Source organism: Protopterus annectens, chromosome 13.part0 (assembly GCF_019279795.1).
Source record: "Protopterus annectens isolate FY-2018-M chromosome 13.part0, PAN1.0, whole genome shotgun sequence".
NCBI lineage: Eukaryota > Metazoa > Chordata > Ceratodontiformes > Protopteridae > Protopterus > Protopterus annectens.
In genome coordinates, this window is record NC_056747.1 from 386,348,660 (window position 1) to 386,364,871 (window position 16,212).

At 41.1% G+C, this 16,212-nt stretch overlaps 1 protein-coding gene across 2 annotated transcripts in view; it reads right to left on the reverse strand.

Annotated features, from left to right (window-relative positions):
* Positions 1–16,212, reverse strand: part of LOC122787353 (calcium/calmodulin-dependent protein kinase type IV-like) — a 632,731-nt gene that overhangs the window by 187,810 nt on the left and 428,709 nt on the right. For both annotated transcript variants that reach the window (XM_044054009.1, XM_044054010.1), the window contains one exon: positions 13,464–13,538. In XM_044054009.1, the coding sequence (XP_043909944.1) occupies positions 13,464–13,538 (75 nt within the window). The remainder of the gene's footprint in view (positions 1–13,463; positions 13,539–16,212) is intronic.

The window sequence follows — 16,212 nt, forward strand, 5'->3', positions numbered from 1 at the left end:
AGGCATTACCTGTCCTTGGTGAATCTGAACTGGGTTGAATCAAAAATCTGTAGGTACCAACATCCTTGTATATTATAGGTTCATAGGTTGGTACTAGGCTATCAGCCCTAGGGCCTATACAAGCCTAGCCATAACAATTCCCTGGATATTTCTTCCCACAATATTTACTTCCCTGGACCCTTGTCTAGCAGGGCGACTGACATGATCCCTGGGGTGAATTTCCTATCTCCCATTCAATCATCAAGGTTCCTTTTGAAGAGGGCCAAGGGGACACTCTGCTTGACATGTATGGGCAGTCTATTCCAGAGTACGGGGAGTCTCTGGGTCAGGAACCTATCCCTCTAGCATGTTTTGTTCATTGTGATGACAAGGTTTAGATCCCTGGAGCATGTGGTTCTGAGGGACTGGGATTTCTTTAAGTGGAGCATGTCCAGCAGTTCGGGGTTTGACATGGCCTTGTATGTTAAGCAGAGATCACCTCTGAGTAGATGATATGCCACAGAGTATAGCTGGAGTTTTTTTTAGACGGTCAGCATATGACATCTGCTTTAGGCCTGTGATTCCTTTAGTGAGGTATTTCTGCGGCCTTTCCAGCTGTTGCAGATGTCTTGTGAGGTACATACCAAATGGGGTGTTATACTCTATAATGGGTCTAATGAGGGATGAGTACAGTGGGATAATGACCTCCTTTTTTCTGGATGAAAAGCCCTTAGTGATGAGGTGTGACACATAGAAGGATTTCTTGACTGTTGTGGTGATGTGGTTATCGAAGGCGAGACCACTGTCCACCTGTGTCCCTAAGTCTCTCATTACACTTTCGGTGTTTAGTGTACTGCCACCTATGTGGTAATTCATGGGTACATGTTTTTTCCCAAAGGGGATAACTATACATTTCTTGGCATTAAGCTTGAGTTCATGGCTCTGGCACCAAGCATCTGTTTCTGTTAGGCCCTTTTGCAGAATATCCACATAATTTGGGATTCAATAATGGCTCCCAGTTTGCAGTCATCTGCAAACTTTGTCAGTCAGAGTCCCTTAGTGTTGGCCTGTACTTCAGAGTAGTAGATGCCAAACAAGAGCGGTCCCAGGACTGAACCATGATGATCCTTTTCATGGCCTTACAGATGACAATGGTCAGGCTTATGGGTCTTTAATTACTCTGGTCCATTAAAGCCCCTCCTTTGTGCAAGGGAATGACTGTTGCTGCCCTTTGTTCATCCACGAAAAATCCTGTTTTTTGGTTGATACCGAACAGTTTCTGTAGGGGATCAGATAAGTCATGTTTCAGGCTGACCAGTAGGCAGCCTGGTATATTACCTGGGCCCACAAATGTAGTGTTCTTGCCCTTATATAGAATACTAATTGGGAAGTGAAACCAGGGATCATGGGCAGTTGCTTCTGTCCAAGGATAGAGGGTTCATCTACAATCAGAAGCACTACTGTAGGAGAGAAATACCTTTCCACCTTCCAGCCAAATTTGAAAAAGGCTTCCACAACAGATTCTACAATACACAATAATAAATAAGACACACCACACATCAAAAGTGTAAGGCCAGTTTAGATCAAATCTCCAGTCCAAGAAATAATTACTTCTCCTAAGGATATATCTGCAGAGGGGTTCCCTATTTTGTGGAATAATATGAACTGGTGGTAGAACCTATCTGTCCAACATTTTTTCTTGTTGGGGATTTGTGTTTGCCTGTTTCGGAACATGTATCTGTAAATATGCTTCCCTCCAGTTCTTCCCAGCTGCTTTTATATGATCAAGTTTGCATGTGGCTATTTTCTCTAATATTTCTTTCAACAAGATTTCTTTAGTCTAGAGAGCAGTGATGAGAAATCTAGATTAAGCAGTTAAAAGTTTAATGTGGTAAACAAATCATGATTTATGGTAACCACACTTTGTGCCTTCATGGCATGATTCCCACAGTGGTATAACTGCATAATTTTTAGTACTGCTACCTGCCACCACAGTAGGAAAGCGTTCCAGATATAGGTTAGTGAAGATGGAGTCCAGATTCAAAATAACAAACAGTGATCAGGCATTTTCTTCTTCTTGACATTCAAACACTGAAGTGAAGTTTTACCCACATGAAGGGAGAGCATGAGCAGAATAAGGCATTACATATGCTGAAGTGACCTTCACTGGATGAAACTGTAAGGCACAGTCTACCCAGCCCAGCTGTTAGTGGCCCCTGTCAGCACCAACCTAAAACTTCACTTAAAGCATTAACTAATTTGCCAATGTCAGCTACAGGGATTCCTAGATTTTAGATCTCTTCTGGGTTCTCTAATGACCAGAGCTTATGACCATTATAGACACCTTGTCTTGTCTGCTTCCTTTGCTATTTACTTTATTTTGGTGCTTGAGCAGCTTGCACTATTGACGTAACTAACAATAAAAACAATACAAATATATAAAACAACAAAACCTTACCGCATTCACTCTGAACTATGCTAAAATCAGTAAAATGCAGCTAAACATCACCATTGTGGTATATAGGGATAAAGGGTTTGACTATTCCAGGGTTATAATTAGGGCACTGGAAAACCTGTTGAGGGGAGGAGGACTGATGAAAGCACTACCTGCTCATTTCTATCAAGAGGAAAGTTAGAAGCACATGTTAAGGGAGCACACTTTGTGCTGTATTCTCCTTTGAACACTGGAGATCACATGATTTGCCTACACCAAGGAAGGTTACACATTTACAGAGGTGGGTGGCACCCCTCTTGACAGCCCACTGAATCCATTCTCTGGATGTTAGTGGGCATGTGCACAGGTGATGTAGGACATTAAAAGAAAAGCCCCCTGATAGCTGTCTGTATAATGGCCATGCCAGAACCATGCTTTCTCCCCATGAAGTGTTAGCAGCCATGGGGGTGGGCTGATTGTCAGCACAATATGAGGTAAAAATGCAGCCTTCACAGTGTAGTGATAGTGAACCTTTCAGTGCCAAAAGCTGCAGCTGGGATTTAGATAAACCCTCCTGAATAGGTACCACATTAGGTAATCCCCAAAATAAACTCTGAATGACAAGCCCAAAGCTGACAATGAGGTGAGTTCCATATATCCACAGCCAGATATGCATACAGGGCTTTGGTATTAGTCCCCATGCAAGCATTAGTGACAGACTTGTAAATCTGAATATAAATCCTTATATTGTGTGATGAAGAGCTAACTGGTTGTCTGACAGAACCCATGTGGCTAGAGTAGTACATGCCACTTCTGAAAGCAAAACAGTTACCAGTGTTGTACCACAGGGCTCAGGTTTGGGTCGACTTCCATTTCTCAGACCCACAGGCCAGCACTTCTGGTCTATGGTTAACCAAGTTTGGAGATGAGTGTAAATTGGGTGGTGTTATTTGATCTTCAACTGATTCACAATTGCTCCAACACAGGTTAGATCATGTTAACATTTGGTGCAAGGATAATGATTTCAAATTAAATGTAAAAAATGTTGAATAGTTCCTTTTGGTAAACCAAACAGTTTCACTTTCCACACAGGAGATGCGCACGTCCAATCAGACACTGTTGTAAGGGATCTGGGTACTTTTGTTGGTAATTCTTTATCATTTGACCTTCGTGTCTCCATATTAGTTCAGAAAGTGTTTTATCTGATCCATCTAATCTCCAAAGGCATCTCCTCTAGATCCAAAGAAGTCTTAATTCCCCTTTACTCATATCTTTCAGACCTATTATTGAATATAACACACTTTTTGACATATATTTATCTAAACAGATCACACAACTTGAGAAACCTCAAAGATTCATAATTAAAATTCAAAAATCTTAGTTATCAGGAGACAGTGGCAGGCCTTTCTCTGTACTCAGTCCTCCATGGAGGAGTCTGTAAGAAACTATGTCTGTCCTTTTGTGCCATGAAAAATCCACAGCTGTTTAATCTACTATTGCTTCACAGAACTAATGGTACATCAAATACTCGGTTAAAGGATCTTAAACCTTCATCGGCAGATAAATAAGACCTGTTAGCAAGACAGAATTATATCACAACATATCCCTCACCTCTGGAACAAACTTCAACTACATGTCAAGCAGAGTACCACCCTTGCTACCTTCAAGGTAAACCTAAATAATTGGATGGGCAGTCTCAGATTCTCTCCTGATCCTCCTTGTCCTGACCTCCTTGAGACTAGTGAGAAATTCTGTTTTTTTTTATTTTTGGGTTGGCCTGAAATGGTCTGCAGACTAATTGCCTAACACTTACCTGTGAGCCTAAGCAACAATGATTCAGTGTCTCCTAAACAGCTCTGAAGAATCACCAGCAAACTGTTGTGTAAGAAGTTAACAGCTCCTTTAGAAAGCAGTAACCCATGTCTAACACAAATCCTGCACTAACCCACCTTCAGTCTCCTATGGATTCAGTCTCACTCAGCTCAGATTAAATCATTCTAAGACAGAGCCAAACAGTCTTCAGTAGAGACAAAATTAGTTGTACATTCCTGGGAATAGAAGAGTTAAAGCTGAATGTTATCTCTATAACAATGATATTGTAGTTATGCCCTCATCATGACCTCTCTCGAATAGTAGCATATGAAGTGTGAACAACACTGGTGCCAAAAACTGTACCCTGAGGAACTCCACATTTTACCACTTCAGCTAGTAGTTATGCAAAGAATTAATTACTGGCAAAACATACTGAGTGAGCCCTGCCATGTAACAGGTAAACCAGAAAAGGACTGTGTCCAAAAGTCCAAAAGTCCACAATGGGTCTGCAAACACTCATGAGAGATGCCACAGTCCATGGTATCAAATGCTAGTGAAAGATCCAGAAAGACTAAGATCAAGTATAAACAATGGCCCCTTACCACCAGTAGTCAATCACCACCCTTACAAGGGACATTTACCACTACTAGTCAATCACCACCCTTACAAGTGACATTTACCACTAGTAGTCAATCACCACCCTTACAAGTGACATTTACCACTAGTAGTCAATCACCACTCTTACAAGGGACATTTAAGACTAGCAGTCAATCACCACCCTTATAAGGGACATTTACAAGGGGTATCTCATGACTATGTCATGTGGAGTACCACAGGGTTTAGTCCTGGGTCCTCTCCTGTTTGGTATCTACTTTTCTGAAGTGCAGGCTAACACAGAAGGTCTTTGGCTAATGAAGTTCGCAGATGACTGCAAATTAGGAGCCATAATCAAAATTCCTAACGATGTGGACATCCTACAAAAGGGCTGCACAGAGACAGATGCCTGGTGTCAAAGCCATGGCCTCAAGCTCAATGCCAAAAAGTACATTGTCATCCCCTTTGGTAAAAACTCTGTACCCATGAGCTACCACATAGGTGGTGGTCTGTTTAACACCGAAAGTGTGATAAGAGACCTTGGGACACAAGTGGACAGTAGTCTCTCCTTTGATAATCACATCGCCGCAGTAGTCAGGAAATCCTTCTATGTGGCACACCTCATCACAAAAGGTTTCTCATCCAGGAAAAAAGAGGTCATTGTTCCCCTCTACTCATCACTCATTAGACCCATTATAGAGTACAACGCCCATTTTGGTATGTACCTCACAAGACACCTACAACAACTGGAAAGGCCGCAGAAATACCTCACAAAGAGGATTACTGGCCTCAGAGAGATGCCCTACATAAACCGTCTCAAAAAACTCCAGCTTTATTCCATCGCATATCGCCTACTCAGGGGCGATCTCTGTCTAACATACAAAGCTATGTCAAACCCAGAGCTGTTGGACATGCTCCACTTATAGAAATCCCAATCCCTCCAAGCTACACGCTCTAGGGACCTAGACCTTGTCACTACAATAAACAGAACATGCTGGAGGGATAGATTTCTGTCCCAGAGACTTCCCATACTCTGGAACAAACTACCTATCTATATCAATCAAAGCTCCTCATTAGCACTCTTCAAGAAAAATCTTGATGATTGGATGGGAAACAGGAAATTCACCCCGGGGATCACTTTTATGGCTCTGCTCGACAGGAGCACAGGAAAATAATTTTCTTGGGTGGCAAAAGCCAGGGTACCTTTTTGGCTAGGCTTATATAGGCCCTAGGTCCAACAGCCTAGTACCTACCTATGAACCTATGAACCTATGTCAACAATAAAAGCCACAATGATAAGGATGCAGGAGTGCATGAGATGTTAAATGGGAGCTCACCTTGCTGTAAACCCACATTCCTAATGACCTTACCTAAAAAGGAAGGCTTGATACATGCAGTACTTCTGTAGGTCTCAGGCATCTAATTCAGGTGTTTCCTACAGACAGGCAATAAATGTCTCTCATAATGAAGACCAATGTATGTGTGGTGGTGGTGGGGGGGTGTGCAGGAAGAAACTGAATAGGTTGGGCTAATTGGCAAAGGGTGTGGCTCTGTTATGGGCAGGTCAATGACAATTACCTATGATCAAACACAGGGGGTCATTCACTTTCATTCATGGACTGCCTTAGTACCCTCTCTCTATGACCATGATATTCACCTCAGATATCTGAATGTAATAAACAAGGCCAGCCTTGGGTGAAAAGGAGCCCTAGCTAAAGGACTCCATGCCACTCGCTGTTGCACAACAGAATCCCTGCACCTCCTTAGTGTCTTTCCTTTTGTTTTCCTCCCATCATGGCCCACATTACCCAGACAGATTGCGTCTTCTTGTTTTTCTTTTTCTCACCCTTAGTCTTACTTTTCACATTTTTCCTCTAACTTTTTAACACATCTTAACTTGCCAAAACTTCACTGTAATATGTGTGGAAGAAGTAATTGAACAAAACCATAGGCCTGGAGGCTGCTAGCCCCCCACACCATTATGCCAATGATCAGTTATCACAAACAGCTTCAGCATTGTACCAATGATCAGTTATCACACACAGCAGCATTGTGACAATGATCAGTTATCACACACAGCTGCAGCATTGTGCCACTGATCAGTTATCACGCACAGCTGCAGCATTGTGCCAATGATCAGTTATCACACACAGCTGCAGCATTGTGCCAATGATCAGTTATCACCTGCAGCTGCAGCATTGTGCCAATGATCAGTTATCACACACAGCGGCATTGTATCAATGATCAGTTATCACATGCAGCTGCAGCATTGTGACAATGATCAGTTATCACACACAGCTGCAGCATTGTGCCACTGATCAGTTATCACGCACAGCTGCAGCATTGTGCCAATGATCAGTTATCACACACAGCTGCAGCATTGTGCCAATGATCAGTTATCACATGCAGCTGCAGCATTGTGCCAATGATCAGTTATCACATGCAACTGCAGCATTGTGCCAATGATCAGTTACCACACACAGCTGCAACACTGTGCCAACGATCAGTTATCACATGCAGCTGCAGCATTGTGCCAATGATCAGTTATCACACACAGCTGTAGCATTGTGCCAATGATCAGTTATCACATGCAGCTGTAGTTTTGTGCCAATAATCAGTTATCACACACAGCTGTAGCATTGTGAAAATGATCAATCACATGCAGCTGCAGCATTGTGCCAATGATCAGTTATCACATACAGCAGCAGTGTGTCAATGATCAGTTATCACACACAGCTGCAGCATTTTGCCAATGATCAGTTATCACCTGCAGCTGCAGCATTGTGCCAATGATCAGTTATCACACACAGCGGCATTGTATCAATGATCAGTTATCACATGCAGCTGCAGCATTGTGACAATGATCAGTTATCACACGCAGCTGTAGCATTGTGCCAGTGATCAGTTATCACATAAAGCTCCAGTTTTGTGCCAGAGATCAGTTATCACACACAGCAGCATTGTACCAATGATAAATGATCACACACAGCAGCATTGTGTCAATGATCAGTTATTACACACAGCAGCATTGTGCCAATGATCAGTTATCACATGCAGCTGCAGCATTGTGCCAATGATCAGTTATCACATGCAGCTGCAGCACTGTGCCAACGATCAGTTATCACATACAGCTGCAGCATTGTGCCAATGATCAGTTATCACATGCAGCTGCAGCATTGTGCCAATGATCAGTTATCACACACAGCTGTAGCATTGTGCCTAATCATCGGTTATCACACACAGCTGTAGTTTTATGCCAATGATCAGTTATCACACATAGCTGCAGCACTGTGCCAATGATCAGTTATCACATGCAGCTGCAGCATTGTGCCAGTGATCAGTTATCACATACAGCAGCATTGTGCCAATGATCAGTTATCACACACAGCTGCAGCATTGAGCCAATGATCAGTTAACACATGCAGCTGCAGCATTGTGCCAATGATCAGTTATCACACGCAGCTGCAGCACTGTGCCAACGATCAGTTATCACATACAGCTGCAGCATTGTGCCAATGATCAGTTATCACATGCAGCTGCAGCATTGTGCCAATGATCAGTTATCACATGCAGCTGTAGTTTTGTGCCAATAATCAGTTATCACACACAGCTGCAGCATTGTGCAAATGATCAATCACATGCAGCTGCAGCATTGTGCCAATGATCAGTTATCACACACAGCAGCATTGTGTCAATGATCAGTTATCACACACATATGCAGCATTGTGCTAATGATCAGTTATCACACATAGCTGTAGTTTTGTGCCAATGATCAGTTATCACATGCAGCTGTAGTTTTGTGCCAATAATCAGTTATCACACACACTGCTGCAGCATTGTGCAAATGATCAATCACGTGCAGCTGCAGCATTGTGCCAATGATCAGTTATCACACACAGCAGCATTGTGTCAATGATCAGTTATCACACACAGATGCAGCATTGTGCTAATGATCAGTTATCACACGTAGCTGTAGGTTTGTGCCAATAATCAGTTATCACATACAGCTGCAGCATTTTGCAAATGATCAATCACATGCAGCTGCAGCATTGTGCCAATGATCAGTTATCACACACAGCAGCATTGTGCCACTGATCAGTTATCACCTGCAGCTGCAGCATTGTGCCAATGATCAGTTATCACACACAGCAGCATTGTACCAATGATCAGTTATCACACACAGCTGCAGTTTTGTGCCAGAGATCAGTTATCACACACAGCAGCATTGTACCAATGATAAGTTATCACACACAGCAGCATTGTGTCAATGATCGGTTATCACACACAGCAGCATTGTGCCAAGGATCATTTATCACATACAGCTGCAGCATTGTGCCAATGATCAGTTATCACACACAGCTGCAGTTTTGTGTCAATGATCAGTTATCACACATAGCAGCATTGTGTCAATGATCAGTTATCACACACAGCAGCATTGTGCTAATGATCAGTTATCACACACAGCTGCAGCATTGTGCCAATGATCACTTATCATTTGTAGCTGCAGTTTTGTGTCAATTTGAAAATAAAAGGTATGGCTAACTTGCTACTTTTAGATACACTGCACCCCCCACAGTCATATTCATCACAAACAGCCTCAATATCCATCAATTACAGTTACCTGTGTGACTCTGACTATACATTTTGAACTTTGACTGAGATGATATGAATGATTGCATACATCAATAACTGTCAAAAAAACTGTTCTGGTAGCATACAGGGACAACACCCTGACTATGTCAAACTGCTTGGGTGACTGACAGAAAGACCTGGGATGGATAAGTGTTCCCATCAATGGGGGGGGATGCGGTCCTGTGGGCATCTATGATGGCCATATCTGGTGGAAACCTAGGTTGTCATTACCAGGAGGCATATCCATAAAGAGCAAATAAGGTGGGGGAATGGCTGAGGTTCTGCAGAAGCTGGATGAAACATTGCATGCCCCCATTGCATACCTGCCCTGGACTTTACCACAGGAATCGCAGGTGAGAGGAAGAATGAGGGTAGATTATAAGATGCACCTCGCTGGCTAGAAGAAGGACATTGACTCCCAGGACATCCTTAGGATACTTGCTGGCCCTGGCTCAAATTTTAATATTAGGCTGGTGGTGAAATGGTGTGCCAGTAGACGTCAGTGAAGGAATTAGGAAACTGGGATGGCTATCAGAAAGACAGTAAGGGGAGATAAAAGAAATAAAAAAAACTACCACATAGGAATGCATCTTTTCAGTTCACTACTGCCAAAATACAGTGTGCAAAGCATTGCAACCCCCTTTATCTCTCATCTCCTTAGTTCAAAACTGAAGTATAAAGCTAAACAATAATGGGAGACAAAGGAACAAAATCAAGGACAGCTGTGAGATGAGGTACATTCCTGATTATAAAGTTGCCAGAACAGGCTTTGCATTAGCATGCTTGTTTCTGAATGCTATTGCATCTGAAACCTCAAATGTCTCATGGATCTGCTAGAAAAAAGAAACAAAAAAAAAACAAATATTATGAGGGATATACCAAAATGATGCAAAATCTGAGACATTCTACAAAAACAGAGAGCCGAGGGCATCTATGCCCCCTGCACATACATGTATACATGCATATATATAACACACACACACACACACACACACACACACACACACACACACACACACACACACACACACACATCAATTATATCCACTGGTAGAACTGTGACTGTGCACCTCAGAAGTATGATTAAAATCAAACAAATGAACAAAAAACAACTGCCACATTGGAATGTATTTTCTGAGCTCAGTAATGAAAGAATACAGTATATAACTCACTGTAGCCCCCCCCCCAACAAAAAACATATTCCTAAACCTCTATGCTCAAGAATCAAAAGAAAAAAAATAACGGGGAACAAAAGACCTCAATTAGGGACCGATATTACCCCTGCATATTTAGAAAGTTACTAGAATACTGTGCTTTATGTCATTCTGCTTTTTTGAATGCTATTAAGTTTGAAACTCAAATGTCTGCCATTATTTAATAACTCCAATTCTCACTGATCTACCAAAAAACAAAAACTTTACAGGAACATACTAAAATGTGAGGCAAAATTAGATACATGCTATAAAATCAGGGAGAACTGAGAGCATCTATGCCCCCCACACAGACACACACAAATTAAAAAATACTTACTTTCCATACTTCTGTGTTTGTAAAAAATATATACAGTATCTAAAATAAATAAAACTTTCAATCAAGATGCATCAAGCATGTGAGGGAGCCTGAGTCAATGAAAATGTCTCTTCACTGCTTCATACAGCAGCCCAGGGGCCCTTTTTAACGTTTCTGTCCTTAATGTAATCAATCTCCATTTAAAATGCACATAATTTCAGTCTGGTTTGAAAACAGTCCAGCAACTAGAGTAAGATATTTTGTTTTTTTTGCATTGCAATTTAAAAGGGTTCAAAACTGTATGCATGTGCGCTAGCATGCAGAGTTCTGCTCTCATGTAAGGGAATAAACAAATAAAAATAAAACAAATCTGCTCAACTGCCTGGGCAACAATGTACACTCATCAACACAAAGAGGACTAAACAGCTTAATTTTGTCAATGTTATCACAGAAAAATGATGTAGGCTTTTCACCATAAGAGAGAGAAAAAAGCTACAGTGGTACACAAACTGGTCTGGTTGCACGCATTACTGATCATGTAAAAGAGCTTGGCTAGACAGTCTGATGTAACAAAAATCTCACTAGATTATATCACTGCCTTCTTAAATAACAATTGTCAATATTATCACAAGTAATGTGGCCACCTAAAATAAGTTTACCATCCAAAAAGCCAGACATCTTTAACTTCTGTTCCTATCTAGGCCCCATCCTCCACATCTCAAAAAGATAACGATTGTACCACCTTTCATGGGATGCATGTAGGATCAGATGCACATGAATGAAGACAACTGAGCAATTGCAGCAGTTATTAAAGGATAGTCTGGTAGTTGGTGCAGAGATTATGGTTGTGGGCTGTAGCTCTTGTGGTGTAGGGTTTCAATCTCTCAGCCTTTGTTTACCTACTGTGTGAAACAGGATCAAATCATTTAACCAGTCATTGCTACTGGGTCCCCTGGTTAACAAATAGGATTATTATTAGCATCATTACTATTAAGAGTGAGAAATGGATCTAGATCATTAGTACTGTGATCCACTTGGAACTGATTCAATAAGAAACTCACGTCACTACTACAGATGTTTCCAAAACTTCCTGTATCGTTTCTGTATCTGATGACCTCATAGGAGGCAACATAAGGGGCAAATGAGCAAGGCTATAGTCAAATATAAAGACTTTTGCTACATGCAGTTCAGAGATGACCATATATAGTGAGAAAATCAATTGAGGGTTACAGTGACTGCAAAAATGATAGCCATCTGCATTTCAGATACCATATCTGTTAAAAAATGCAGCTTAATTCAAAACCTATTATTCTAGCAACCTTCTAAGTCTATAAGAGCAAATTTTAAAATCTGACCCTGTTTTGTGCCTCTGTCCCTGATTCTTGTGTTAAGAAGTTGAGAGGTATGTGCAAAGGTGTCTTGAAGGCGATTACAGTTATGTGAGGCACTCACCATAACAACAAATCCCTGAGATGTCACTCCTGCAGCAGGTAACAATCCTCCCTCCATCTTCGTAAGTATTTTTCCATTTGGAGGTAGAAATTAATACTCCTTAATGGCTATGGATACATCTTAGAGCTAGTTACTATGTTAACTTTTTGCATTATAATAAACTTTGGCCTTTTTCTGGCATGTAGAAAAATGTGGGGAAGCTGCAGGGACAGTCTGTGTTAATACATGATACATGCACAGACACAGGAGTGAAGTGCCCCCCCATAGATGTCTGCCCTTCCGAAAAATGTATAGAGTCAGTCCTAGTACCAGCCAGAGCAAGTTCAAAAATTAAGGAACCTGCTACAAGAAATCTCAGATTCAGTACTATGAGGAGGGACATACACAAATTTGATGTCTGAATTAATTTCTCAGTTAAAAAAAGGGATATTTGCAATCACATTTGCACAACTGAATTTTATCAAATGTTCACTGAATGGAAAACCACATAACTAAATTCTGCAGAGAGATAAAGCATACATTAAATTCTAATTGTTATTATTTATACTAGGGTTCAGGTGAGCAGTGTCACATCAATATTAATGTTTAAATACGTAATTACATTTTATATATATATATATATATATATATATATATATATATATATATATATATATATATAAATTTAGAACTGATGTTTGAGTGTACAGGGTCAAAAACAGGGATATTTGTAATCACATTTGCACAACTGAATTTTATCAAATGTTCACTGAATGAAAAACCACATAACTAAATTGTGCAGAGAGATAAAGCATACATTAAATTCTAATTGTTATTATTTATACTAGGGTTCAGATGAGCGGTGTCACATCAATATTAATGTTTAAATATACAATTACGTTTTATATATATATAAATTTAGAACTGATGTTTGAGTGTACAGGGTCAAGAACAGCATCATTATTCTGTGGTGTACTTTACACCAAATGTGTTGTTAGGAACATCAGTGAAACCAGTAGCTTATTTCAAGAAAACTATCAGAATCTGTAGAGGTGCTTACAGATGGACTTACCGCAGTAGCCTGGTGTTCCACACACTGTCTTCATAGTGATCTGGTCATCAACAATTTTCGACAGTCCGAAATCAGCTGGAAAAATGCATCAAAAAATATCATCTGTAATAAGATGGCACTAATAATTCATCACACTAAAAGATGCATATTGTAAGCTTTATTGTATGTCAGATACCACAGCTATCAACTTCTTCAATGAAGAATCAGAGACAAATCCAAAAGTAATGGTGGATCAAAGCCCCAGATGAGGGCACTTTTTAAATGCTCTCTAATCCACTTAAAATGTTAATAGCGTAAGTTTTATATATGAGGGACAATCAGGGATGTTCTGAAAAATCAGGGACAGCTGAGGGTATCATTCATCATCCTACCACTACAGAGATAAGTTACACATCTGCACACATACTACAGTGTTACTGCATTACACAACACATTCCAGCAGATTCTGGCTGACAGTCTTCTGTGGTGTCCTTTAGTTGTTGTACATCTTAGGTGTTCCTCTGCTGTGCCTTGCAGTGTCCAACCCCTTCTTGCCCTCTTTGGACATGGCTTTAACTCTCATTCAGTACTATTTCCTCTAGAATCATCACCCTTATTTTCATTGGCCATGAGGCATCCTCTTAACCAGCACACCACACTATAACAAAGTGCAGAACACAAAAGGTGTTCAGCGTAGCTGTTGCAGACCCAGGTATGGTTTTATTCTAAAAGAAGCAGGGCCATTTTCAGCATATAGTGATGCAACTGAGGTGTACAACACAATGGGGAAGGGGCAACTGATAGTCAATTGATAGGTTAGCTACATTATTAGAAAGGCTCACAGTACAAGACAGCCTTGCTCTATCAGCTAGGCTGTATGTTAACACACTATGCACAATTTCCATCTCAAGTGTAATTAAGCGTGGGAAATGAATAACCAGCCTATGCTGCAAGTCAGCCTAACTTGAAATGTCACCCAGTCCTCCTCCTTGGAAACACAACCAATCCTAGAGCATCTGATTCTTCCCTTTATCCTTTCCTTCATTTCTCATACAGCTCTGCAGTGACTGGATTGCATCACTGCATCTGCATCTATGACTTCACAAATGGAGATCCAACTATTTCATTGGTAAATCAGTCTTAAATAATTAATATTTAAATTTAATATTCTTCACCTGAGAAGGGTCTTTTTATTCGACTGCATAGTTCCAAGCTACCCCCAAGTTCACCTTCCCAGCACTGATAATCTTTCTCACTCCCAGGCTCTGCTGTAGATGTGATTCTAATCAGAGTCCCTGATCTGTGGCAGACACATGCCCTGCCACCCCCTTATTCTGATTCAGTCTAGTGGTCTGGCTGGGGTATTAAATTCCCCACAGCTACAACAGAACCCAGCAGTGGTATATTCGGTAATGTCATTTAGTCCTATACAATCTGATTTTCCTATAGTCTGTGAATCGAAACCTGACCAATGACATCAACATATAGAATGTATTTCCTAACCTCAAATGTCTTGCTATTACTCATGGCAGATGGCAAAATGACTGTGTAACTATATCTCTGGATTCTATCAAAGGATGTGTTATGTCAAACTCAAAACTATATTCTTTCTGTTCAGAAGGAAAGCTGCCTATAGTTGCTCAGTCTTTCACTTTCCAGATGGCCCTCTACTGACCTGAAGTTGCTCCCACACTTAAATTATGGGTGTTGCAGCCAAACATTATAGCTAATTGTTTAAAATGTCTGACAAGGGCGGCCGCGGTGGTGCAGTGTTTAGCGTTGCCGCCTCACAGCAGGAGGTTCTCTGGTTCGATCCTCGGCTGGGGTGCCTTCTGTGCAGAGTCTGCATGTCCTCCCTGTGGTCGCGTGGGTTTCTCCGGGTGCTCCGGTTTTCTTCCACATCCCAAAGACATGCTGTAGGTGGATTAGGCACTCTAAATTGGCCCTAGGCATGAATGCGTACGTGTGTGTGCCTTCTGTGGAAGGTTGGGCGCCAGGCTGGCAACTCGACACTGTAAAACTCCACTGCCAATCATGAGCAGACAGATGATCCACTGTGGTGACCCCTAACTGGGAAAAGTCGAAAGAAGAAGAAGAAGTTTAAAATGTCTGACAACAGGAAGCTCTCACTTGTGAATGTATAGTCACAGTCCAAATAAACATACCTTTATTAAGAATCTCAGTGTTAATCTGTTAAGGAATATTTGCAGTGGATAGTGACAGAACAGCTAAACATACGGCAGTATTATAATTAGCTTAATTCTGACAGTATCCATGGGAACAGCAGCAGTGGCCCTAATGACAAGGTAGTATTGAAGGACCACAGCAGATGCAAAAGAGCTATTTATGGCATAGCAGACCATTTGTGGTGTGAACTTTATAATCAAGTAAAAGACAGTGACAGAGTGAGAGAGAGAGACAGAGAGACTACGACATAGAGTAGTCTGTGTCTCTGTGAAAGTTACTGGTAGAGTATTGGAAAACTGTAAGATTCTGTAGTTTGGTGATTCAACTGCATAACTGTTTTAGCAAAAGCAAAGCTAGGGTGGGGTAAATGAGGCATGGGCACAAGGCTTCAGGGGTTGCAATGTAGAGATAGATGTTGAGATGCAATACCAGCATTCAGAATGACAATATCACATTTTGAATCAAGGCTGAAGTACCACGGCTTCAGTTATCTGTACGATTCAGCATTTAGCAAGCCTTGCATTTGTTACAAGCAAACAAGTGATTTGATACAGTGCTACAACTGGACTGAAAGACTTAAATA